This window comes from Rhinolophus hipposideros (assembly GCF_964194185.1).
Source record: "Rhinolophus hipposideros genome assembly, chromosome: 7".
In the NCBI taxonomy this organism is placed as follows: domain Eukaryota; kingdom Metazoa; phylum Chordata; class Mammalia; order Chiroptera; family Rhinolophidae; genus Rhinolophus; species Rhinolophus hipposideros.
The window spans coordinates 50,446,468-50,473,996 of record NC_138053.1 but is presented as its reverse complement, the minus strand read 5'-3'; the positions used below and the strand labels follow the sequence as shown (position 1 = coordinate 50,473,996).

Genomic DNA, 27,529 nt, shown 5'->3' with positions numbered 1-27,529 from the left:
ATTGGCAAGGTTCTTGGTTCTGAAGCGAGGTTTTCTTCCTCACACGAGGCCGAGGCCGAGCTGTTGTCAGTTCCTTGCTGTGCTTCTAGTGATAATAGCTCTTTATTTAGCTTCCTCCATATTACAGTTTTTTTCTCCCTAGGAATTTGGCAGAAGTTTCTGAGGGCTGGACCAGAAGACAGCTGAGAGGGATGCATTTCACACTGCATGGTCCCTCTCAGACCTCAGCCCCTGCCCACAGAACAAGCCTGGGCTCTCCGATTCCCACCTCTGGTGCTGAACTCTTTCTCCACCAACCACATTGCCTGTGAGAGGATAAAGGAAGAGTTTTTGTTCCCTGGTGGCTTCAGGGCCTCAGGCCTAGAGGCTGGCTCTCGCTGTCCCTCTCATGATGCTCCTTGCTCCTCTTAAACTTGTGTTCAGGTGAGCCTGTCTACAAGCTACCCTGACATGGTTAGACCTGTCTGAGTTCTCAACTTCTCAACTTCAGTTAATGCTCTGGGACCCTGACCTCACTGATTTAGAAATTATTGGACTTGATTATTTTTGTGTTAATATTAATTTAAAAATTTTCACATCGGGGCAACCCGGTCGGGACCCCCTCTCATTCCCAGAGTTGCGACTCTTTTATTTTTCCAATTTTTAAAATTTTATTGGGGAACAGTGTGTTTTTCCAGGGCCTATCAGCTCCAACTCAAGTCGTTGCCCTTCAATCTAGTTGTGGAAGGCGCAGTTCAGCTCCAAGTCCAGTCGCTGTTTTCAATCTTAGTTGCAGGGGGAGCAGCCCACCATCGCACGTGGGGCTCAAACCAGCAACCTTGTAATTGAGAGCTTGCGCTCTAACCAACTGAGCTATCTGGCCGCCCCAGAGCTGCGACTCTTTCCTCTTTAGTTTTAATAAACTATCGTCTTTTACCAAAAAAAAAAAAAATTCACGTCACTTAATCTCCATTGAGTTTATTTTTCAGATTCATTTGTGTACCAAACTACAATTTAATTAGGAAACTTGTCTAATACCCTTGTGAAAATGTGATTCATTTTTTCAGAAACTTGCCTGACAAAGTAGATGTTTTCTGCTCTTATTTTATGATTGCTGATCTTCCTGTGCCCTTTATGGTGAAAAGTGGGTGACAAAGTAGCAAAGGGAAGGCAAATAATTTTTAAATTTTATTTTGTTATACATAAATTTCATTGTTCTTCAAAAATCTTTTTAGAAATGTTTATGACCGCTTTTATGTACTATTATAAAATATAGCATTATATGGCAAAAATTCAGAATGTATGGTATACACCACTATTAATAAAGCAAATAACAAAGAGAGGTTAGAAAAGCTGTTAGGTGAGTGCAAATCTGATGTGAAATAAATTTCTTTGGTTTTAACACCATCCATCCATCCATCCATCCATCCATCCATCCATCCACCCACCCACCCACCCACCTATGTCTCCATCCATTAATCATTTAGCTTCCACTTTATGCCAGATGCTGTGCTAGGTATCAAGGATATGAAAACGATCAAGGCGTGGTGTGTGCCTCAGAGGGATATATAGCCTGGTGAGGGAGAGATGTGTCAAGAGGTGTGATAGATACCCTTGGTATCCCGGGTCACATTCCCCTTCTAACTTGTGCTAACTTGAGCTACAGTAGGCTGTAACCATGTACGTTAATGGCTTCTCACTAGTAGTGTCCACTGAGTTTCTGTGAAGCTACTCTACTGCCTGTGTGTGTGTGTGTGTGTGTGTGTGTGTGTGTGTGTGTGTGTGTGTGTAATTAACACCACACAACCACTGGGTGGGGGACAGGAGTTGGTAGATAAGTGTCTCTGGCTTTCCCCTCTTCAAAGGACAATTATAAGGAACATTTTACCTGGTTCCTCAAAGGACCCCCACAGGGATTGGAGCATCAATTACCCACAATTGTAAACAGCTTAACAATTCCTTCTTTATTGGCTTTCCTTATTTACCCCTCTTGTTCTTCCCTCCCCCTCACTCTGGCTTCCTGGGAATACCACCCAAATACATTACTTGTATCCAAGTTCCTTGTCACTTTCACCCAAGGTCCTGCTTTTGACAGAACCCAGTTTTTGTATTACCAATACAAAGTAATTTCTATAGCTGATAAAGATATAAGCAGAGTTCTCTTGTTCTACAGAGGATGGTGCAACTAATTGCTTGGATACGAGTTGACAGGAAAGACTATAGGTTAATTGCAGGAGCCAAAGAAAGGAGGAAATTTGAAATTAATAGCTGAATGATAAGGTTTCCCAATTTCTTTAACAATAGCTCAATAAGGGTTATATACCGGGGGTACCAAAAAATGTATACACGACTTGTATTCATCTTTTGTTATCAGTATATACTGAGTATTACAATTTTAATACAGTTTTTCCTTTCTTAAAATGTGTATACACATTCTTTTTGGCACCTTCTGTAGTTCTGGGATGATATAATGGAGAGTAATTTGCATATCTCCTGTTATTTGAGTGAGTTATATATTACTGAGCCTTTATGGCCTTTCAGGAGAAGTCAATGATAAGACAAGTTGAAGCTAATGTCCAGTCCTCAGACTAAGCCGATTTTAAAACAAAGAATAGGAATAGGTCTATGCTTTGATCTTTGAAACTATCCTTTGACCAGGGAAGATGCTTTGAGGTAGAAGAACGTCAAGATACCCAGGGTTGGTCCAGGAATAATGGTTGTGGTCAAGGATAAAAGGACAGTTTGCTTGCAACACTGCATGGTGGTTTTCTATTGTCTTGTAACCAAGCTCCCAGAGGAAGTAGTGCCAGATTCCATGAGAGAGGGGCTGTGGAAATTTAAACAGAGGGTGTGGGGACAGAGTCCCAGAGAGCAGTTTCCAGGCTCTTGGCCTCACGTGGAGGGGTGCTGGCTCAGGTAGTAGATGGCCGTCGGCTGTGGCTAGTTGGCCATCAGCTATAGCAGGTAGCCATTTGGCCACTGATATAACTGCCTCGCTGCGTTGGGGAGTGGAGTCGGTCGGTTGGCAGAAAAACGGACAGCAGGTCATAGGTCGTGTGAATCCGGCCTCCAGAGAGACTGTAGTGGTGTGACTCCCCTACCTATGGCTCCGTGGGTGTTCCTTTTTGGCCTCACCATGTTCTACATTCTTATGTGGGGAGTGGGAGCAGAGACCCCGCAGGCCGCCCCGCATGAGACATGGCACAGCGAGCAGGGTCTCCCGCACGACAGAGGGTCAAAAGGAAAAGTTGTGACTCATCAAACATCGTAAAAAACTAAAATCGTGAGAACCTCCCTGTGGAAGGCCTGTTCCCCAGCAGAACCCAGTATCTTGGCGAAGACCTCCGGAGAGTCTGAGGTTTGAGCAGATTCATACTGGTATTAATGGCAGGTACAATGTCCTCCCTGAGCCCCAGAGCCTAAAACCATGCCAAGAGGCAGGAAGAACCATCAAAGTTTCTAAAGTCACAAATGGAGGGAAACCAACTGTGGCAGCTGCCCCAGAAACTGGTCAGATGAAAGAAGTTATGCAATGGGGATGGGCGAGGGCGCTGGCTCTCAGACCCAGATCCAGAGACTATGGATATAGTTATCCACATCCTGTTGCTGTTTCCCACCAGTCATCTGGTAGTTGGACATCGGGCTAACGTCCAAGGGCATATGTATCCAACAAGATTACAGTACTTCTCTAAAAAATCCCAAAAAACCCAACCTGATTATTCTCTCCGTGGGCAATATAATAAAGTCTAATATAGAATGTAAATGACAAACAATACAAAACCCCAGATTTGAAGCCTCTATTTCTCATAATGCTCAAAACAGCTTTCAGATTCACTTTGCCTCTCTGAGTTCCCATTTTCTCATTTGTCAAATAAAGATAATAATACTTATTTCCCAGAGGTATGTCGTATATGAGAAAATGTCTGCTAAGCCTCCAGCATCTCAGTACCTGACAAATGCCAGACATTTAAGATATTTTAGCTGTCTCTCCTCTCTCCTCCTGTAAGGTAGGGAAAATAATAGTCATTCTAAATAAATCTAATTTCTTTTTTAAAATTATCAGCATTAAAATGAAGAGGGAAAACCTGAAAGTAACCTTTCTTTTCTTTAAAGGCCTGATATCAGATTTGGGGTATATCTTTGGGGAGATCAGAAAATGGGTTAGCTTGCTGTGATTATTTCCTCTTTTACAAGAGTCCCCTGAAGATGTATGCATAATTTGCAATTTAAGAACTGCAAACTGTTCTTAGTTTGAAGACTTATGTGAAATTGCATAGATATTAGGTAATATCAAGTATGATTATATAATTTATGGTTCAGGAAAAAACAAAATTAGTTTTCTGAAATTGTACCTAGCTAAAAATAACAGTAGTCTGCCTTATATTTCTTCACACATCCACTATAGTCATAGGACTTATTTTACTACATTTATATATTACTGCATTTATATATTTTACTATTATTATATGATGTACAGTATATATATTATAGTGTTACATACTATACAATTTACTATATGATTTATATACTTTACTATAATACTATTTTACTTTTTGTTATTTTTTTATAGTATTTTAAATATGATCACTGATAAATGCCTCCTTAATATTTAGGTGTATTGGGGAGGCCAGATGGTTCAATTGGTTAGAGCACGAGCTCTCAACAAGGTTGCCGGTTCAATTCCTGAATGGGATGGTGGGCTGCACCTCCTGCAACTAAAGATTGAAAACGGTGACTGGACTTGGAGCTGAGCTGTGCCCTCCACAACTAGATTGAAGGACAACTACTTGACTTTGAGCTGATGGGCCCTCGGGAAAAAAAACAGTGTTCCCCAATATTCTCCAATAAAAAATTAAAAATAAAATTTAGGTGTACATATATGTGTGTATGTACATAACATACATGTGTGTGCAATAATGTCTTTCTGTCTTGCAAACTAAAGATAATTTCACCATAATGTTTTTATGCACACTCTTCCAGGAAATAAAATGAGCTCTACTGTTAGTTCTTGCATCTCACTGGCTTATACTATTCGAAATTTTGCCATAGTCTTTTTATAAAGTCAATGTTTAGAATTCAAAATTTCAGTCCAGAAGATTTTATCATAGCAGCTACACAATTGTTTGTCTTAACTAATAAATTGCTTGCTCTTAATCTTATATTTGGGCTTACTCTGACCAAAAATGTTACGTGGCAATCCCTTTTATAAGCAAAGAAATCTTAACAGTAAACACAATTATTTCTTCAGCGCCTTCTTTGAGCAGAATGCTATGCTAAGCTCTGTGAATAATATAGATGAAATTTCTCCCTGTCTTCAGAAGCTCACATCATGGAGAGACAGATACATTTATTCACTCCAAATATCGAGTGCTGCCATATACGCTGGGCATGTACTACGTAATAACTTTATACCCATAGGAAATGATGTATTGTGAATTCTATAACACAGATTCAAATTCTTTGGATACTATAGGAAAGGAGAGATATCTTTGGATTAGGATTTATTCAGAACATGTTATTTGAAATTGGCCATGGAGGATTGATTGGACTTTGACAGGTGGACATTGAGTGGGAGAAGGACATTCTTTGTAGAAGGGACTGCATGTCCATGTACAGTCACAGGTAAACTGAGATTCAATAGATGCACCTACTTTTGTTACGTTTATTGTGTTCCTGTACTACAGAATACTTTTATTCAATGACTCAAAAAGAATGCCACTACGATGTAACTATCTGAAAGGTGATTACTTTGGATACAGCTGATTGGGTTTAAGTTGGCTTAGGTGGTGAGCGTGGGAGGCAGTGAGCTGGATAATGGGTGGGGTTGTGAATTTATCTTACAGTTCTGTATGTCAGAAGTCCAGCATGGGTATCATTAAACTAAAATCAAGGTGTCAGCAGGGCTGGGTTCATTTTTGGAGGTTCTGGGGATAATCATTTCCTTGTTCATTTAGGTTGTTAGCAGAATCTACTTTCTCACTGTTGTGAACTGATGTCTCCATTTTCTTGCTGGCTGTCAGCTGAAGGCTGTTCCCAGCTTCTAAAGGCCACTCATATGTCTTGGCTCATGAACCGCTTCTTTCATCTTAAAAGGCAGCAACTCGTCTGCTTTCCACTATTAAGGGCTCATGTGATTCCACTGGGTCCACCTGGATAATCCAGGCTAATCCCCCCATCTCAAAGTCCTCAACCTTAATCACATCTGCAAAGTCCCTTTTGACATGTAAGGTAACATTCACAGGTTCCAGGATTAGAGTGTGGACATTTTTCCGGGACAATTATTTGGACTGCCACACAGCGCCCTCATCTCCTGTGACACCTCTCCTGGAACTGTAGCCAGTGGCAGAATAGAGGACCACATATGCTCCTGTTGGGGTGTTGTGGGTATCAGTAGCAACAGTCACAGCAGCAAATCTGGGATCTTAGATGGATTTCAGCTCATCAGTGAACTCAAAGTCCAAAAAACCTTTTAAGGTAAATGTAAATTTCTAATTATACATTTTCTCAACATCTAACTATACATTTTCCCAACATCTCTACCCTAGCTAGTATAGAAAACGTGGAATTCAGTCCCTGCTGACCATATCCCCTGCCCAAATTGAATTTGTCAGACTGAGGGAGAAGCAGTGTGGGGACAGAGTCCCAGAGAGCAGTTTCCATGCTCTCGGCCTCACGTGGAAAGGTGCTGGCTCGGGTAGTAGATGGCCATCAGTTGTGACTAGTTGGCCGTCAGCTGTAACCAGTTAGCCATTGGCCACTGATATAACTGCCATGGCTGAGCTAGCAAGCGCAGATTGCAGCTAGCAAATGGGGTTGGTTGGTTGGCAGAGAAGCAGATGGCAGGTTGCGGATCGTGTGGCTCCTGCTTCCTGTGTCTCCAACCCAGCTGCCAGCGAGAATATAGTGGTATGACTCCCCTATCTATGGCTCCATTGGTGTTCCTTTTCGGCCTCATCATATCCTGCATTCTTGTGCGGGGAGCGGGGCCACAGTCCTTGGATGGAGCGGGAGAAACAGAGTTAAGGAGTGGTAAGTTACTACCACAGGTGAATAGAATGTTAGAGCTGTCCAAAGGAGCCAAGATATCATTTAGCCATATCATAGACCTTTTAGGAAGCTTCTTGGGAATGGACTCTACCCTTGTATCTAGTTCCCTGTTTTATCCCCAACATCTAAAACATTGTTTTCCACTTAGTGGTTGTTCAACAAATAGTTGTTGACTGACTATGTGGAAACTTGGGTCAGAGAGGTGAATTGATATGATTATGGTCACAGCTGGTTACGGTAGAGCTGGATCTAGAAACTAGTTTCGATTCTTTATTCTTTGTTCTATCAAATTTAGGAGGCACCTCCTGGAAAATGACCTACATCAACAATTGAAGCCTCTTGTATGCTTTTTTTTTTACCTTACACATCGCACTTCTTGTTATATGAAATATTACTGTGGGGACAGAGCCCCAGAAAGCAGTTTCCAGGCTCTCGGCCTCATGTGGAGAGGTGCTGGTTCAGATAGTGAATGACCGTCAGCTGTGGCTGGTTGGCCATCAGCTGTAGCCATTAAGCCATCGGTCACTGATATAACTGCAGTGGCTATGGAGGGGAGCTGAGGAGAGTGAAGGAGGAGACTGAAGGAGAGTAAGGAGAGTTGAGGAGAGTTGGTCGGTTAGCAGCAAAGCGGACAGCAGGTCGCACATCGTGTAAACCCAGCCTCCGGTGAGACCATAGTGGTATGACTTCCCTACCTATGGCTCTGTGGGTGTTCCTTTTTGGCCTCACCATGTCCTGTGTTCTTATGGGGGGAGCGGGAGCAGAGACCCCGCAGGCCGCCCCGCCGGACACCCCGCACGACAATTACTAACCAAATCTGTCAATTTAATGTCTGAAATGTGAGTCAAGAGACCTGAGTTTTGTTTTTCCTCTATTCACTTTCTTCATGACTGAGGCAAATTTCTTAACCTGTCTAAACTCAGTTCTTCATCTGTCATGAGAAAGGCTAAGGTTCCTTTCAGCTCTTATGTCCTGTGATTCTACATTTCATGAAAGCTAATGAATAAGCTTACTCACGGACCATATGTCTGAATATCTTTATGTCAGTGTTTTTAAAGCGTGGTCAGAAAATCACCTCTATCAGAATCACCTGAAGTCCTTTAAGGATGCTTATTTTGCAATTGTTAAAAAGAATCAGTTATATGTATAGTTGTTGATTTGCAGGGATTTCCATTAGGCTGTATTTCCTAACCTTTTTCACCTCTATGATCATAGTACCCACAGAAAGTAATTATATTTATGTGGTTTATTGGGGTAAGAAACCTTAAGCTGTCTCTTTGACAATGTACATCTCACAGAGAAACTCTGCCACAAATATCAGAGTGAGAAAAACAAGTTGTAGAAAAATATATATGATCCCATTTTTTTTAAGACAACGCCAAAACAATGTATGAGTATATATAAATATGTCTGCATGAATATGTATTATATATTTGTATGATTATGTGAGTGTTAGGTTGTATGAATATAGACATACATCATAAAAATATTGAAAGGAACATACCAGGTTGTTAATGTAGGGGAAGAAAGAAGGGAAGACAAAGGATAAAATAAAATTTTTAAGTGAAAACACTATATGTATGCTATGACTCTATTTTTGCACTTATGTAAAATAATGTATTTGTATATAAAGACATTTAAAAAATAAAATACAAAATGCAGATTCAGGGCCTCTAACTTAGATCCTTTAAAGCAGAATCTCAGTGATAGAAAGTGAGGGGAGGCGGGTACTTGCATCATTAACAAGTATTTCAAGTGATTCTGGAACAATGAAGCCTGTAAACTTTTGCATTAACTGCTAATGTCATTAGCTGTAAACACAGCATATTTGGAAATTTCCATTCTGCAATGCAGGCACAGCTGATCCTCTTTGTCTTGGAACATAGTAGATGCATAATAAATAGTTGATTATTTGGGTCATTTGGGCCACAGGTAGAGGGAGTAAGGGCGAAAGTGATGAGAGAAGCAGATCAGCTGGGCAACATCAAGGCCAGGAAAGATGAGGAAAAGCACCTAAGAACAATGGGCTGTCATTTTCAGACATTCAACAAATACTTGTTAGGCACTAAATAAATTCAGGGCATTTTTCTATATCTAATATCATTTACTTCTTCAATAACCCTTTACAGACCAACAGAGGTGAAGTGAGTAGCACACGTAGGACACATTCTGAGCACCAAGCAATTAATCAGACACCAGGAGCTGCTGAGGACAGGCTGGTGAGCTCAACAGATTGTTTACTCGTTTTCATATCTAGAATCTTGTTGCTCTGCCATGATCATTCCTATTGCCATTTATTAGTTGACACTCCTACTCTGCTGCCTTTGTCATATACCCCAACCTGGATCCCGCCAAAGAGAGATTACAGCAAAGCATGATTTCTGTCCATCCTCTCTAGCTAGTGTTTTCACAGCAGGAAGAAAGTATTTCCCAGCTAACCATAGTGCAAGCCTCCAAAAGGCCAAAGCAACTAACTCTAGTTCCTTCCAATTCTTAGGCACCTACCAAATGAAAAAAATTCTGGCTCTGTAGCTTTATCTGCTAAGTGCTTTTCTGTTAGAGCAGAAGGAAGGTGATAGTGGAAAAGGGATGCCCTTAGTTCAGGGATGAGGCAACGAATGGTACAAATAAACTCCTTACACATACCCATTTTTCAGTAACCTCATCCCTGGTGTTGGAGTGAATAGGTAAAAATCAGAGTTGCATATCTTGTACCCAAATGCTGGAAAGTAAACAAAACCGGCATCTTTTTGTCGTCCACTAAGATTAATTTAATCTTTCGACTTGCACCCCATCCTCCCATCATTTCCGGAGAAGGAGCCATTTTGCAGATTCCGGAGGATGGGAGCAGAGGCCGGATCCTGGCACTGAATCTTGCGTTTCCCTCCGCGGAGAAAGTCCGGGTCAACAGCAACGAGGCTGTCTCCGTGATTTGGCAGCAACCTAGAGTCGGAGGGACCGGAAGACGGGAGGCTGGGATTTCCAGGTGGGGTCAAAGGTGTGCAAAATTCTTCCCTGGGACATAATCTTTGGAATCTGGGGCGCAGCTATTCCGCTCCCTGTGGTCACTGCCGGGTGCCGGAAGCGTGGTTAAATAGCTCCTCCTTCCCCAGGTGTGCAGCCTGCATCCCAAGCTGCCTTTCCAAATTGGAGCAGTCGTGTCAGTGGGTCTTTCTTACCCACAAAATACTACCTCTTCCCCAGGTCATGTTAGGTCCCAGGGGCCGATTTTAAATTGGTGATAATACAATCCAGTCCACACAGACGTGTGGCTGGTCAAGATGCAGAATCTCCGTCGGCGGGTCCACGGGCAGTAGGACGGATCACGCTGCTCCCGGCTCCCTCCGCCCTCAGTCGTAGCCAAAGCCCGGAGCGCTGGATCCAGGCCCGGAGGAACGGGACAGCGAACTGGATCAGCGCTGCCGGCCCGGAGCCCGTCGCACCGGGCATGCTCAGTGGCGCGGCCGGCTGGGTGGCCCGGCGAGCTGCACCCGGATCTGCTCGGCGGCGGCGACGTGACCGCGCAGGGGGGCGGCGGCCTCGCCTCGTCTCCCTCTCTGCGCCTGGGTCCGGTGGGTGACGCCGAGTGCGGGAGAGATGTCGGATTTCGACAGTAACCCGTTTGCGGACCCGGATATCAACAACCCCTTCAAGGTGAGCGATGTCCCCAAGCATCTCCCGCCGCAGCGACGCGTCCTTGTTTGTGAATACAGACAAGTTCCTTCGCACCCACTGCGCCCGCCCCTCGGCTCCTCTCCGCCGCCTAGATGGACTCGGGGCCGCCGCACCGCTTTTGGGGGGTCGCGCCCCAGGCCCGGTGTCACTCGTTTGGGGGTCGGACTGTAACCTCCGCCCTTCCCCAGCACGCGCGGGAGTGGGCCCACACGCCGCGGGGGTGGGGGTGTTCCTGGCCCGCCGGTGGGGAGCAGGGAGAGGGAGATACCTGGGCAGGTGGAGTTGTCGGCTGCCAGGCGAGCGCGGCCGGTCTGGGAGGCGGGGAGCAGGGCTCGCCCTCTGGAGGGGTTGTCATGGGGACCCAAGGCGGCGGCGAAGTGCTGCGTAGGGTGATGGCAGAGGTGGAGGAGAGGTGAGGGCCCAGAGTACGCTGCAAAAAGAAAAAAAAAAAAAAGGTTATGTTTTTATTTTTTAAACTTGTGTTGCGCCCAAATACCACCAGCGGCGCTGCCATTTCCCCCTCCCTCCCTTTAGGCTGAGGGTGAGGGTCTGATAGGAAAAATAAGCACACTTGGGAAAGAATAGCGCACGTGGACGCTCAGCTTTAACTGCTCTTAGTAAGGTAACCGACGGGATGTTTTCCAAAGCTCCTGGTGCGTCACTGGTTCTCTGGACTCTGAGGATCCCATTTCCCACAGGAGCTGTTTGCCTTCTCGGAGTCTGCCTTATCAACTCCCGCTTCGGGAGGGTTTGGCACGGGACCGGGCAAAGGAAGGAGACTGAGAAGTTCGTTATCTGCTCTTACTGCAACATCTAAATAAGAATCTCTTTAAAAGTACTCCAGGTTTCTTACTGAGCACGGCTTGCTTGGCACGTAAAAGTTGTTTCAAAATGTTGGTTGAAGTTCATTGTTTCTTAATTCCCCCTGGATCTGGGCAGTAGTCACTTGAAGTTGTAGTCGTACACAATGAAATGGAAACTTTAATTTGTGGTCACACAAGTGGCATTTCTCGCTTGCTGAGTTTACATCTCTTCTTTTTCTCCCGTTTTTTTCCTTTTACCAAAAAATCCTGCAGGAGGAAAAATATCCCTGTTTTGATTATTAGCCCGATCATTTCATGGAGGATTATGTGAATTAAATGATCCTGGGTATTACTGACAACTTTATGAATGTAGAATAATAGATCCAGTCTCTATTCCTTTACCTGTAATGTCATTTAAGAAAATTCTGTCCAACTGGCCTGGAACTTTCAGGTTTTAACAGATACATGGTTGCACTTGAAGAAGTACTCCCTCTCCCCCAGAAGTTTAATATTTAGTATTCTATCATTTCATGTGGCGGAAAATTGGATTATTATATTTCATAATGTGCCAAATGGACGTTATTTTAAAAATTTTTAAAGGCATAACGTTAAGGACCTGTTAGCTTTTCCTAATTCAGATAGTTCATTGATGCATGCGACAGTTTGGCTGTTTTCTATTTGGTCATTCCATTTCATGGCGCATTTTATATAGCTGGTTCTGTTGTTAGTGCATGCTGTCGTCTTAGCCCAGGCTGCTCATTTGTGACATCTGATTGTTGCCATGACACTTTCCTCTTCTGCCACATGTAAGGTTGCTGTAGTAATTCTAAACTCAAAAGTAGTTTTAAATACTCATTCATTATGGCATAAAATTATAAACTTTTTTGTTCTTTGTAAGTGGATGTACTCAGAGACTTATAATTATTCAAGTTCGTAAGTATTTCAAGGGATGGGTAACTTAGGCCTAAGGAAGATTTGATTGTATACAAATTCCGTATGGCCTTTCCTTGTTTTTGGTGACTGTTACAGCACTGTGTATCTGACCCTTTTACTTTTCCATTTGTATATAGCTGCCCGTCCTCTTCTCAAAGTAAAGCTTTACATTTATAGCATACTCTTTTCTTTCTACTTTTGCCTGCCTTCTATGTAAATGTGATTTTTGAAATAGCATTTCTGGTCCTCTCTTACTTAAATATAAAAAGTTGCTAGATTTGTCTTTGTATTATCTTATGATCATCTTTCTTTTCAAATCTGTTCTTATTTTCACTATTAGAAAATAAAGTTCAGATTTTCAAAATGTGATATTTCACATTTGGCAACCACCTCATTTCTTCTTGATTAAAAACTGTTTGATTTCCATTGCCTTTTCAGTTTTTTAACATTTCCTTCACTTTTATGTTAGGAACATTCTTGCCAGCCCCTTATTTGAGTCATTTGTGAAAATAATTTCTGAGGATAATATCCTTACATAATGTGACTACAGTGGTTTACTTGATTTTATTACTTGTTGTATAGTTATTTGCTGGATTAGATTCATTTTTTGAGTGGCTACTTTATTCTAATGGTTGTGATAGGCCCAGTGAATGAGTTTATGGCATTTGAATAGTTTTCATTGTGGATCAAGAAACTTGGAATAACTGGAAACGTAATCTGAAAGAAAATAGATTATTATATGGATGTTTCTGATAATCCATTCTTGGATTGTTGTAAAGTGGTTTTAAACCTAGAGAGGAAAAATATTTTTTGCATAATCAACGTGTATGTATTGAATAATTGCTGTATGTCCTTTGTTTATCTGTTCAGTTACTCATTCAGCAGATATTAAAGAAATATCTCTGTCCTTAAGGATATTAGCCTAACATGGAGACAAAGATATTTGGAAAGTGAAATAAGAGGAGAGAGTTCAATAACCAGCAATATAGTCTCTTATAAGTTACTATAAGAGTGTATGGAATGAATGTAGCTTGTTCAACGGAGGAAACAATAAGTGGTCAGAAAATCTTCATGCCTTCTAATATGCTTTAGTATAAATATGCTAATTAAGTGGGTTAGAAAATTCATTTTGAAAATGACGTTTAATGTAATTTTTAAAATAAAATCAAAATTTCAAAGCAGGGAAAGGAAAATCTTAGAATGTATTTAGTCACATCTCATTCTATGGATGAAAAAAAGCCCAGAGATAAATGATATTTTACATTGGGCAACCATCCTAATTTCTTCATTAAAAACTATTAGACTTCCATTGCTGACTTGCTGACTTGCTCACTGTTTTACACGCAGGTGTAGGGAGTGCAGAATTGGCATCAGAACTTAGATCTCCTGATTCCTAGTCCACTGCTGATAGCACTGTATTTGGTTGCATCTCTGACACCAAAATTCTTGTTTTGTATTTGGAGCTTGGACTTGAGGCTCTCATGGGGAGATAGCAGAGGGTAGTTTTTAAGTTTGTGCTCAAGAGCTTTAAAAAAACCCAACAAAACCCAGCTTTGTCATTAACCAGCTGTGAGACCGTGGCAAGTTACTTAACTTCTCTATACCTCAGCTTACTATTCTGTAAAATAGGATAATGGTACCTTCTCCATAGGATTGTTAATAGGATTAGGTGAACAAACATTTAGCGTGTAATAAGTATTCAGTGCATGGTGGCTTTCATTATATTATAAAAAGGAGTATAATAGTACTTCAAGAAATTGTATTTAATTATAAATACCTATATTCTTATTAATTTGGTGTTCATGTTCCTTTTGAATCTTCTAGAGTGCTATTAGTAGCTTTTTGGCAGGTCATAGTTGGGGAATCAAGGCCAAAAATAATTAGTTTGCTCTAAGTCACTCTGCTAGACTAGATCCAGGTTGTCAGAATTCCAATGCTTTGTCACTGCGGATGCTTCCTCTCTAATTAAAGAACTCTGTATTAAAGTTGAGTACAATGCCTATTTTGTTTTGGCCTCAAAAATCAATTCTACTCTATATAAATCATCTCTTAAAAATGGCCTACAATTCAGCATTCTTATTTGTATTATCTTTTAATTTACAGTAATTTTGCTAGAAATTTTATAGCATTATTTGATAGAATTATCCTAAGAGTTTAGGTGAAGTTGAAAATTGAAAATCTTGTCATTAAAAGGTGACCTATCATAATTCAAGGATGTTATCCATTTTGTTTTCATTTACAGTTAGTTGATGTCACTCCTCCATTATCCATTTAAAATTTAAGATTGGAGATTGAATAGCACTAGGAAAGGATTTTTGAGGATTTCTTCTGTGATAGTCTAACTTTTCAAACTTTATCTTTCAACGTTAATCTGGACATAGTGATAGTAGATGATGATCTATATTTTACATTCGGGTCAGCTGTGTGAGTTCCTACTTTCTTTCCTCAGGCTGGTATGTATGTGTATATATATATATATATATATATATATATATATATATATATATATATACATATACATATATATATTTTAATTTGTATTGGGGAATAGTGTGTTTCTCTAGTGCCCATCAGCTCCAAGTCATTGTCCTTCAATCTAGTTGTGGAGGGCGCAGCTCACTGGCCCATGTGGGAATCTAACCAGCAACCCTGTTATTCAGAGTTTGTGCTCTAATGAACTGAGCCATCTGGCCACCCCCAGATATTTTCTTAATATGTATCACCAGTGTGATATAGTTTCTTAAAAATATATATTGGATTAAATGAGATTAGTGACCAGTTTGTAAAAATGAATCTATAACATTCTATTCTATTGTCTGTCCCACAGGTATTTTTTTCAATTCCAAGTGCCTATTTAAAGAGTGGTTTAAACAAAGTAGGGTGTGCCCAAAGAAGTCAGAATAGTCTGGAATCAAATCCTAGGAAGAATAATTTACATTTAAATTACTCAATGGGTTTCGTCTACAGAAGCCTAAAGGGAAGTATGATATTTGAAGAGTTCTTGGTTGAGTGGCAAAACCCTATTCTTGCTTCAGGAAAAAAAAAAATCTAAGGCTAATTGGCAGAGTTTACATGAAGATAGGTTTTGTCCTAACAAAGATTTAATAACATCTGTTAGGATAGCTTGACAATGTTTTTTTCGTGTGGAGTTTCTCAGCACTTGGAATTCAAACAGAATTTGGGTGATCTATCTATTAGAGATTCTGAGGTAGAGATTTGTATCTCCAGTTTTTTTCTACTTTGAAACTCTGCAATTGTTACATGTTTTGTACCTGTATGGACCATTTTGTGAATGCATAAACTCTAAACTCTCATCTTTTAATCTATTGGCATTGAGTCTGATCATCAGCTAGAGAGGAGGCATGAATTCATGTTCTAGTGCCCTACTTTCTTTCTCTAAGCCTCAATGTACACTGAGGGAGCAGCTCTGCATAGCAGCTTATTACAAAGGGGATCATGTCCTCTATTGTGTGACCTTTGCCACCCTGGCCTCAGCTGACTGATCTTACCAAAGGTAACCTGGCTCAAGAGAAGCCAGTCTCAGTTGATCTGGAGGATATAAGCTTGCTTAGTCCAAAAATTTTGTCCCAATAGGAGCAAAGATAGTTAACTGCGCTATTTAAGGAAAGTGGACTGAAAGCTCAGAGAAGAGGTCAGGTAGTTGTAGTGGGAATAATCATGGAAAGACATGAGGACAGCCAAATTGTCTTAATCATGAAACACTGGAGTAGGAATTGTCTGACCCGGGCTTCTAAGGGTCATTTTCTAGAATTCCTATCCCTTATTAGAGCTGCTTTTGAACTGCAAGAGATGTTGCAATGTCTTGAAGAGTTCCAGTCTCTGTGAAACCTGGCATCCTTCTTTCTGTGTGTATGTTTAAAAGACTCTCCCTTCCCAGCATTTGAGGTGACCCGAGTCTGTTTCTTTGAACCAGAATTGCCAAAAGTTAAATGAGAGAGAACATTTTCTTGCCAAAGCCACGATAGAATTAAACCTGTTTTTGGTAGAGGAATGCAAATCTGAACACTATGAGACATTTTTAAATCACAAGGGGGAAATTTCCCCACTTTCAGTAGGAGTGCAAATAAAAGGCCATGTGGCGGTTGGTTAAATTGGACTTTGTACCAAGTCTTAACCACTTTCATTCTGTTTCATTTGTTCCTACTGAGGCAGCCTGTACTGTCCTATAGCTTCTGACCTCGCAGGGTAGGCTGCTGTGGAGCCACTGGTCCCTTTCCTTGTGCAAGAACTGCTGCAAGAATCCTTGTAGACCTGTACACAGAGAGCAATCTAATAGTCTCCTTCTCCTTGTTATTTGGCCTTGGGTGCTTTTAAAAATTAGTAATGCTAGTTCATTAGTTGATGGACATTTGGATTGTTTCTACCTTTTGACTATTGTGATTAATTCTGCTGTATATAGGTGTGTACAAGTTTTTGTTTAAACACTTGTTTTAAGTTCTCTTGGTTATATACCTAGAAGTGGAATTGCTGGGTCATATGGTAACTATGTTGAATCATTTGAGGAACTGCCATACTGTTTTCCAAAGTGGCTGCACCATTGTATGTGTATTCTTGCCAGTGGTGTATGAGGGTTTCACTTTTTCTGCATCCTTGCCAACACTTGTTGTTGTATGTTACTGTTACTATCTGTTTTTGATTTTAACCAAAAATCAAAAGTATCTCATTGTGAAGTATCTCATTGTGGTTTTGCATTCCCTTGATGGCTATATGATATTGAACATATTTTTATGTGCTGATTGGCCATTTGTATATCCTCTTTGGAGAAATGTCTATTTAGATCCTTTGCCAATTTTTAAATTGAGTCATTTGCCTTTTTTGTTACTGAATTGTAAGAGATTTTTATATATTCTGGGTACAAGTCCTTATCCAGGTATATGATTTACAGATATTCTATTTGTAGATTGTCTTTTTACTTTCTTGATAATGTCTTTTGAAGTACAAAAGTTTTAATTTTGATTAAGTCCAAATTACATTTTGGGGCTTGTATTTTGATATTGTATCTAAGAATGCTTTGTCAAATCTGAGGTAATGAAGATTTAATCCTATGTTTTCTTCTAAGTGTTTTATAGTTTTAGTTCTCACATTTAGGTTTATGATTAATTTTGAATTTTTGTTTACGGTATGAGTATGGTTGAACTTCATTCTTTTGTATGTGGATATCCAGTTGTTCCAACACCATTTGTTGAGAAGACTGTTCTTTCCTCATTGAATGATCTTGACACCCTTGTCAAAAATCTCTGTACTTTCCTTATCCATTTCTTGCAAAAGAAATGGATACTTTATCTAAAAAGCCGTTTATAGAGAATGGCTCCCAAATACTTGATGATTGTCCCTAGGGTAGATGTGTGTACACACACACACACACACACACACACACACACACACAGGGGGTGCCAAAAAAATGTATACACATGACTTATATTTATCTTTTGTTATTGGTATATATTATGACAATTTTAATACAGTTTTCCTTTCTTGAAATGTGTATACATTTTTGGGGCATCCTCTGTATATATTAGCCTGCCTAGCTTTCAAAATTGCCAGCTAGTGTTGAAACTGTTTCTAAATCGCTGCTTGCTTCAAGACTTTTTTTTTTTTAAAGTCTAGTGGTGGGTTTTACACTTGTTTTCAGATTGTAATTTTGAACATACTATCAATGCTACCAACTTGATTATTTTTTCCTTAAAAGAAACGTGTTCATTTATTTTACAAAATACAGATGACTTAATTACTGACCACATTTTTGCATATAAACAAAAATATTGGAACCTCTAATAAAGCAAGGGAATAAATGTTATAAAGTGTTACGCATTTTGAGTATCGTGAGATCAAACATTGAGTGGTGGTGAACTCGAACTAGGAAGAAGGGATTTGTGGTAGTTACACACTGGTAACTTTAACTTGATTGATAATAGAAGAAAATATAATACAGACTTTTGAATGCAAGTGACTTACGTAGTATATGTAGCTATTAAATATTTTTTGCTTATCAGTCAAAATAACACATATTGTAGAAACATTCTATACACAACAACTACTGGTAATTTGCACTTTGTCCAACACAAGAGAAATAAGCAATGGAAGAGTTGTGTACATGCTGTGGACAGCTGGTTTACCCGCGGGAATCCTCTGATGGTGGTTGGAATCCTTGTATGAATATTTGGAATATATAGGGAAAGTGGTGAGAAATGAAAGTGGGAGGTGATTGAGAAAGAGCAATCAGGAATATCTGCCAGTCATGGCTTAGAGATTGGTATACTAGTGTAATTTTACCACCATTTAGCGATTTTCCTAGAGCTGTTGGATGCTTGTTTTCGGTTGATTTAGTCAGTCTTGTGGTTTTATTTATGGCCTAGCCCTAAGTTTTGGTATCTTAGTCACAAATTTTAGTGGATTGCTTGCAAGTAAGTAGCATATTATAAAAATGCATTAACATGTTCCCTGAATTAAAAAGAAGTGTACTATGTGCTTTTTCTATTTGATTAAACTGTTTTTTATGGAAATGTTTATATTTGAATCTCAGGGGAACTTCACCATTTAAAAGTTGTGTTCACAGGCAAATGTTCTATGAACTATATATATTGCAGATAAACATTTCGGTGTTCTTGGCCTGGAGTTAGGGGGATTAGAGAAGGAGTAAATGAAGTTTGCAGAGGTCTGTCTTCTACTACTGTGTTTCCCTGAAAATAAGAGCCGGACCATCAGCTCTAATGTGTTTTTTGGAGCAAAAATTATTGTAAGATCAGATGTTATATTATAAGACCAGCTCTTATAGTAAAATAGGACCGGGTCTTATGTTAATTTTTGCTCCAAAAGACCCATTAGAGCTGATGGTCCGGCTAAGTCTTATTTTTGGGGAAACAGGGTAGTAGATAAAAGGGTGGCTCTGGAACTAGTCTGCCTAGGTTCTCCATTTCCTAGCTAGGTGACCTTAGGCAAATTACTTAATTTTTCTGCCTTCAGTGTTTAGTTTTGTCTTTTTTTTTCTTCCAATTTTTATAGTTTCAGGAGTTTTTCTTTTGAATTAAGACACAGATGGGAAGCTCTTAAAATAACAGATAAAGGAAATAAATAATGGTGCAAGATTCTTGGTTGCAACATATTTCATCCCTCACCTATATAAGGCAGGCTACTTTTTATTAACTTTTAAACTCTTTGGTATTAACAGAAATAGTAACAAAAACAAGCATACAAATTACTGGTTGTCTTACAAAGCTTAGGGCTTTTAGAAGTTATTACATATCACAACTTGAACTGAGGGTAATAATGAGAGCTCATTTTATTTTTATGGCAAATCATCTTGTGATGTAAGTTTTGTTTAAATGTTAGAAAGTTATATACTTGGTTGTTTAATGTTGGTGATTTTTGAAAAGGATACTATGTAGTTTATTATATTTGAGTCTAATAGTTTTTAAAGTTGTGATTACTTTTCAAAGTCATGGGAAGCTAGCTGGAGAAGAATCCCTTGTCTCACAATTGGAACTCTGAGCATTTCCCGCATGGTTATGTTGTTGTAGAGAATGCTCAGATTGGGTGGTCCTATTGTTTTAAGTATTGGGGAGCTTAACCACCAAGTTACCAAGAGTACCTTATGTAGCCAGAGTTCGTTTCATAAGAAAATGTTCTATAAGTTTATTCTCAAGTGGAAAAGCTACATTTAAAAGTTGAGTGCCTATAATAATGACTAAAATGCGAAGACCTTTTAAAATTTGTTCACAGGTCTTTGCTTGCTACATTTAGTGGTAATTGTTCTGGTATTCCAGTATTTAATAAAGAAGAATGACAGAAAACCTATTCATCTTGGTGGAGAATGACTATGATGAAACAAACTTGGTTTGTGTGCAAAAATTTCTTGATAGTTATACGTAAAATAAGAGAAATTTACGTGGGAGGACCCTGTTCTCCCATCCCTAGGATATCAATTCAGTGGCTCATTCATTAGTGGCTCATTCATTAGTGATTGAACTCATGGGTCAGGTGAACAGACATACTATGATCAAACGCTTTCCTGTTCTACATGATCAACCTTTCTCATGTCTGTAGACTTAAGTGCATTAATACTGGGGCACTTACTTCTACTAGCTACCCAGTTTCTCAAATTTCACAAGAAATTTTGGTGATTGAGTGTAATCGGATGCTAAAATAAAGTATCCAATTTGCAGGTATTCCAACTCAGGTGTCAGCATAGATCCTGATTGCTAATCCCCCGACCCTGTCTCTCCTTACTTCTTTTCCATGAGCATTCCCCCTTACTTAATGAGGGCAGTGAGTGATTTGGTATTTAGATTTTAAAGACATGGACTTATCGCTGATTGGCAACATTCATTCCAGGAAATATTACATCTGATTATCTTTAAACAATTTTGAGATGTAATTCAGATACCATACAGTTTACCCATTTAAAAGGGTATGAGTTAGTGGTTTGTAGTTTGTATGTTTATAGTCGTGCAATCATCACTACTATCCATTTTAGAATGTCTTCATCACCCCAAAAAGAAGCCCCATACCCTTTAGCAGTCATTTTCCATTTCCTCCTAACTCCTCTAGCCCTAGGCAGCCACTAACGTCCTTTCTGGACAACATTTCATGTAAGTGGAATAGTACAATATGTGGTCTTTTAAGATTGGCAGCTTTCACATTACATAATTATTCAAAGTTTATTGGTATTGTAACATGTATCAGGACTTCATTTCTTTTTATTGCCAAATAATATTCCATTGCATGGAAATACTACATTTTATTTCACCATTCATCTGTTGATATAAATTTGGGTTGTTAGTACTTTTTGACTGTTAGGCATAATACTGCTATGACTATTTGTATACAAGTTTTTGTGTGAACATATGCCTTCATTCTCTTGGACATATACCTAGGAGTAGAATTGCTAGATCATATGGTAACTGCCAAACTGTTCCAAAACAGCTGTACCATTTTACATTTCCTCCAGCAGAGCAAGAGGATTCTAATTTTTTCACATTCTTGCCAACACTTGTCTGACTTTTTGATTATTACCATTCTAGGAGGTGTGGAGTGATACCTCATTGTAGTTTTGATTTGCATTTCCCTGATGACTAATGATGTTGAACATCTTTTCATGTGCTTATTGGTTATTTGTATATTTTCTTTAGAGAAAAGGATACAAAATCAGATCCTTTGCTCATTTTTAAATGGTGTTATTTGTCTTTTTATTATTGAGTTAGTTTTTAGGATATTTTAGGTATAAGTCACTTATCAGTTATATATTTGCAAAAATTTCCTCTAATTCTGTGGGTTGTCTTTTTAATTTCTTTATGGCAGGAAAGTTTTTAATTTTGGTAAACTCCAGTTATTTTTTCCTCGTGCTTTTGCTGTCATATTTAGGAAGCTATTGCCTAACTCAAGGCCATGAATATTTACTCCTGTGTTATCTTCTAAGAGTTTTATTTCGTTCATTTAGAGCTTTGATTCATTTTGAGTTAATTTTTATATGTGGTCAAAGGTACTGGTTGTGTAAAGTTCTTTATTTTTAAAATCTTTAAGGATTTATTATAGATATAAGACATTTTGGTACTACCTGGATGTTCAGTTCTTTACCCTATTGAATGCTTTAAGGCATCATTTGTTTGGTTTTTTGCTGCTGCCCTATCTTCAGACATGTTATCTCTTTTTGAGTGGCTTTCATGTAGTTCCTGTAGCTCAGATACGATGCCACAGAGTACAGTGTACAATTTGGAATAGTAGGACCCCTTTACTTTAGTGGCATCTCATAGCATTTGCCAATGGACCATCTAATTCTTTTGCCAATGGACAGATTTCTGTTGTTTTGGTTAGATGATTAATGTGACTGAGTTGGTCCAATGGCATAATTTGAAAAATAAAGCATATTCTCAGTCTTTATCAACCATTATACTTAAAGTGGAGAGTTTGCCAGTTTAATAAGGTCTTTATAGTACTTAAAATTTTTTGTAATTGCTGTGACTGTATTAGAGCATAAAGAGCTTCAAACTCAGTTCTCTTGAAGAGATTGCCATTGAAGATGGAACAAGAGTACATTATTTATTTAGCCAAACATATGGAGCTCTGAAAGGGAATTAGACACTGTGATAGTCACTAGGGATACAAAGATAAAGAAGAGAAGTCCCTGATGTCACAGAATCCATGCTTTAGTTGGGAGATATAATGCACTGTAAATGCTTTGCTGCTAAGAAACAAGAATAGCACATTTTTTCAGATTGCAGGAGCAAAACTTCCTGAGAAGGTGATGCGTGAGCTATCTTAAAGGAAAAAAGAGGAATTGGTCAGTATTATAGCCTCATTTTCCCCTGAATGCACAGTTTGAGGCAGAAGGCTCATGTGCTATAGTTTACCTCCCTCATTTTATAGATGGGGAAACTCAGACACAGAGGTTAATATGTCCAAGTTTACTCGGTAACTGTAGAACTTTGGACTAAAATCATTCCATGTAATGGCTTTAATAAGGATAATGTGGGATGATTTCTCACAGCAATTGCTAAAAGTGCTGCCAATAATATAAAATAAAGGAACAAAGAAAGGATCAGACATCTTAATTTCATTTTGACTGTGGGCTAAATAACTAGAATTTGTTGCTTTCTATTTTATTTAAGTCCCTTACATAGATCATTAATTATCTGGAGGGAATGCCCCCCAAATTATATTACATGTAGAAATTATGTTTTGTTTCCAAAGAATTCTTCCTTAGAATGTAGGGTGTAATAGATAATGAAATAATTATTTTTTGACACTTAACGCTAGTTTAAATTAACATGGACAAATAGTGCAACTTAAGGTGTGGTTTGTTAGCTTTTAAGTTTTACTTGTGAAGGAAATCTGGGTGTGGTTGCTTCACTTTTTTCTAATTTACTAAGGACTGATTTGGGTCCATCAGAATTAGTTGGTGAGTCTCTTTTAGGTTTAAGTAATGCTTTCATGTTTCTTGCAATGAAAATGAATATTAATTTTTCAAAATCATGATTTCGTGAATAATTCCTAGTAATTATTAAGCACTTATAATAATTACAAAGGTTTTGTTAGAATACATGTTGTTTCAGAGTCACTGAGATTTTTATTGGTTTCTCAAAGTTCTTTTTTTTTTTAAATGATTGGGGCATTTAGAAAATATAAGTGAAATTCTCAGTATTTATTAACTTCACTATGATTATAGTAGCTCTGAGAAGTATAGTGTATCACAAAATTTTAACACTCTGAAGTGAGGGTCTCTCATATCCGGGAGCTGGGGACTTCTCTTGTGTGATCGCATTGCCTAGTCTAGTGTATAATGTTGATTGGATTAAGCAGAGCTATTGAGTATTTAAGTTTTGTGGAGCATTGCGATGTTTAATTCAGTCTTTATTTGAAGAAATACTGTTCTAAATATAGATATGTGTTCTTTATTACATTTTGTTACAACTTCGTCTTTGTAGTCAGATTTGAATTTGTATCTTGACCAAGTCACTTATTAACACTATAACTTGGGCAAGTTACTTCAATTTCTCTGAGGTGGTATTATCAACAGTGAAAGAAAGGATATAGAATCTAAGTCACAGGGCTGTTCTGAGGATTACATATTGAGATAATTAAAGAGTCTAGTATTATGCTAAACTAGGTGAATTCTTTCTCTCCTTCAATCTGTCTTTGCTTTAGCGTTCTTCAGTTTCCCATAGATGTCCTTGATAGAATTGTAAATATGCATTTTCTTCTACATCTTTTAATGTTCAAATTATCTTTAGGTATCATGTGAAAAAGTGTGAGGAAAGTGTAAAAGTGTGGTGAAAGTCTGCTGCTATGTTATGTGAAAACATTGGATTGGGAAGCTTCTGATCAGATCTCTTACCATCTTTTGTAATTTTGAAAATCTTAGTGGAAATTTACCTTTGTCTGAGTTTGTTGTTTTCCTTTTTGCTAGTACAACTGAATTTGCTCAAGTGGATGAAAATGAAATAATAATATAAGCCAGTCTTGAAAAAATTGTAATGTCTAGATCAGTATTGTCCAGTGAAAATGTACTTTGTGCTACATAGGTATTTTAAAATTTTCTAGAAGCCATATGGAAAAAAAAAGGTGAAATTAATTTTAGTAATATCTTTTATTTAACTCCCCAAATCAAAATATCTTACCAACACATAATCAACATAAATACTATTGAGGTATTTTACATTGTTTTCTGCCAAATCTTTGAAATTGGAAACATTGTGTGTTTTATGCATATACTTTCAGCATATTTCAATTTGGACTAAGTTTCAAGAGCGACATGTGGTTAGTGGCCACCATATTATATAGGACAAGTCTAGACGAATAAAGTGTATTATTCCAACAGTAGGTGGGTTTTGAACTGTAAGCTGTGTGTAATAAAAGAATGTGAATATTTCTGGTGTCAAGTTTGTCCTCCTTCCTTAGCAGTCACTTATGTAGATGGTGAGAGGTTACCCATCTTTGCAATTCCTATCCTATAAATGATTTCACCAGTTACTCATTGTCTATTCCCAAATTTTTGGAAATTTTCAAAGGCCTAAAATATGCTCTTTGATTATTGAGAGCATAAACCAAACTTAATATACATTTGTTCTCCTCACATTAATCAAATCTGCAGGTGTGACTTGAGCAGTTTCGTATTTTGCGAAGCTCATTCTGGTTCATCGTGTAGATTGGGGAAAGGGTCAAAAGATGGGAAGGAGACCAGTAAAAAGGCAGTTTACAGGTGAGAAATACTAGCAGCTTAATCAGGGGTGGAGGAATGGAGGGAAAGATGGAGAAGTGGACAGAAAGAAGAGTGTGAGAAGGGGCTGAAAGTAGCTCGAGGGCGATCTATGGTTGAAGGAATGTTTTTGTTTTTCTTTGCTTGTGTGCATTTTAAAGAGGACTGAGACTTGAAATGTAGGTGTGAGGCATCCTGTGGAGAGGATGCACTTGAACGTAGAGAGAAGAATAACTGACAGGGTAATCCTCAGAAAACGCGGGAAGAGATGCAGTTTAGATATGGAGAGAATTTTTTTACGTTTTATCAAGTTGGCTTACACTTTCGAACTGTAGGGACTATCAAACACTGAGAAAAATAAAGGATAAATTAAAGACTAGAGTTATATTTGTATTGTCCTCCTTTTTTAAATTGGAAGGGGAAGTAAAAGAAGGTGAAACTAGAGTTAAATTAAGCAGCGATTTAATAGCACTTTTGGATCAGTAAGTGTGCTGGGAATCAGTATATATACTAGGGAGCAGTAACATGTCCATACTTACTAAAATCTTTCTCTCACAGCAGATTTTATTTAAATATAGTTAATGGCAATAAACTGTTTTTACAGAGTTTAATGAATACAAAATGACAAAGAATAGCCTCTGGTTTAAGGCTCAGGTTACGTCAGGTGATGGAGGTTTATTGTAAGGATTCTTGTGGGAGGGAAGGAAACCCAACACAGTGAATCTCTGATTGTAATGAAACAGTCTCCGGGAGCTAACAGTTTGTTTCCTCAATTCATACCCTTCTGCCTTTCATCTCCCTCCCACCAAGCAGTGGAAGGCATTTTCCTGTGAAATCAATATGTATAAAACATAAAAATTGATTCAAGTGTAAGTTAGGGGATTGATCTCTGTCACCTTCTTTTCTGTCTTGTACCTGCTCATATACTTCCTCCTCCTCCTTCTTCCTCCTCTAGGCTCTTCTGAGGATCTGCAGCACACTGGGAAAACTCCTGTTTTACCAAGTCGTTTCTTCGTAACTAGGATAGCAGTAACCCTGTAGGCCCTCTGGGTTTTTGCTTTGGTGATTCATCAGCAACTCTAGTAATTGAATTTCCTTCTGCTCCCTTTTCTGGTCACTGTCTTACGACTTAGCATCTGTTTGTCTTTCTACTGTGCCTAGTGTCAGGTTCTTCTGCTACCAGTCTTTGTCTCATAGTCAAGCACTTGAAGAAATGGGGTCTAATTGGATTGATTACTCATTATCCAATTAGTCACTTCTATTGGTGTCTGCCAGGCTTTATTATGTCCAGTTCTAAAAATGTCTGCCTTTGGCACAGATGCCTGTTCCTCATTCTTCCACATATAGCAGAGGTAATAGGGTCGCATGACATAAAGGTTGGACTAGGAACTGCTTCTGGTTGCTTTCCTCATTAGGTGGCTCTGGGTGTTTTTGGCCTATTCATCGCGTAAGATGTGCTGTACTTTCTTAATAGCTCAATCATAAACAGAGCTTTTTTTGTTTTAACCTTAGCTTGTTTTTTTAAATATATTTTTTTTATTTTTCAATTACAGTTGACACACAACATTATATTAGTTTCAGGTGCACAACATAGCAATTAGACACTTAAATGTGATCACCCTGATAAGTCTAGTACCCATCTGACAGCATACATAGTTATTACAACATTACTGACTATATTCCTTATGCTACAATTTACATCCCCCTGAATATTTTGTAATTACCAACTTGTACTTCTTAATTCCTTGCTCTTTTTCATCCACTCCCCCAACCTTCCTCCCAGCTGGCAACCATCAAAATGTTCTCTGTATCTATGAGTTTGTTTCTGTTTCATTTGTTTATCTTGTTTAGATGCCACATGTTCCTCATATGGCATTTATCTTTCTCTGTCTGACTTACTCCATTCAGCACAGTACTCTGTGTGTTCCTCAATGTTGTTGCAGATGGCAAGATTACATTCTTTTTTATGCCTCAGTAATATTTCATCACATGTACGTACCATCCTTTCTTTCTTTCTTCCTTTTTATTTAGTTTTATTTTTTTTATTGGGGAAGAGGAACAGGACTTTATTGGGGAACAGTGTGTACTTCCAGGATTTTTTTCCAAGTCAAGTTGTTGTCCTTTCAGTCTTAGTTGTGGAGGGCGCAGCTCAGCTCCAGGTCCAGTTGCCGTTGCTAGTTGCAGGGGGCGCAGCCCACCATCCCTTGTGGGACTCGAGGAGTTGAACCGGAAACTGTGGTTGAGAGCCCACTGGCCCTTGTGGGAATCAAACCAGCAGCCTTCGGAGTTAGGAGCACGGAGCTCCAATGCAATGGTAGAGTGCTTGTCTCCATTTTGTTTAGTTCTTTTTTTCTGGAGCTTTGTCCTGTTCTTTCATTTG

General features: G+C 38.8%; 1 protein-coding gene across 1 annotated transcript in view; it reads left to right on the top strand.

The window, feature by feature from the left end:
- Positions 1-10,014: 10,014 nt before the first annotated feature.
- Positions 10,015-27,529, top strand: part of SCAMP1 (secretory carrier membrane protein 1) — an 89,855-nt gene continuing 72,340 nt past the window's right edge. The window contains exon 1 of the mRNA XM_081054077.1: positions 10,015-10,680. Coding sequence (XP_080910203.1) covers positions 10,624-10,680 — 57 coding nt within the window. The 5' untranslated portion in view covers positions 10,015-10,623. The remainder of the gene's footprint in view (positions 10,681-27,529) is intronic.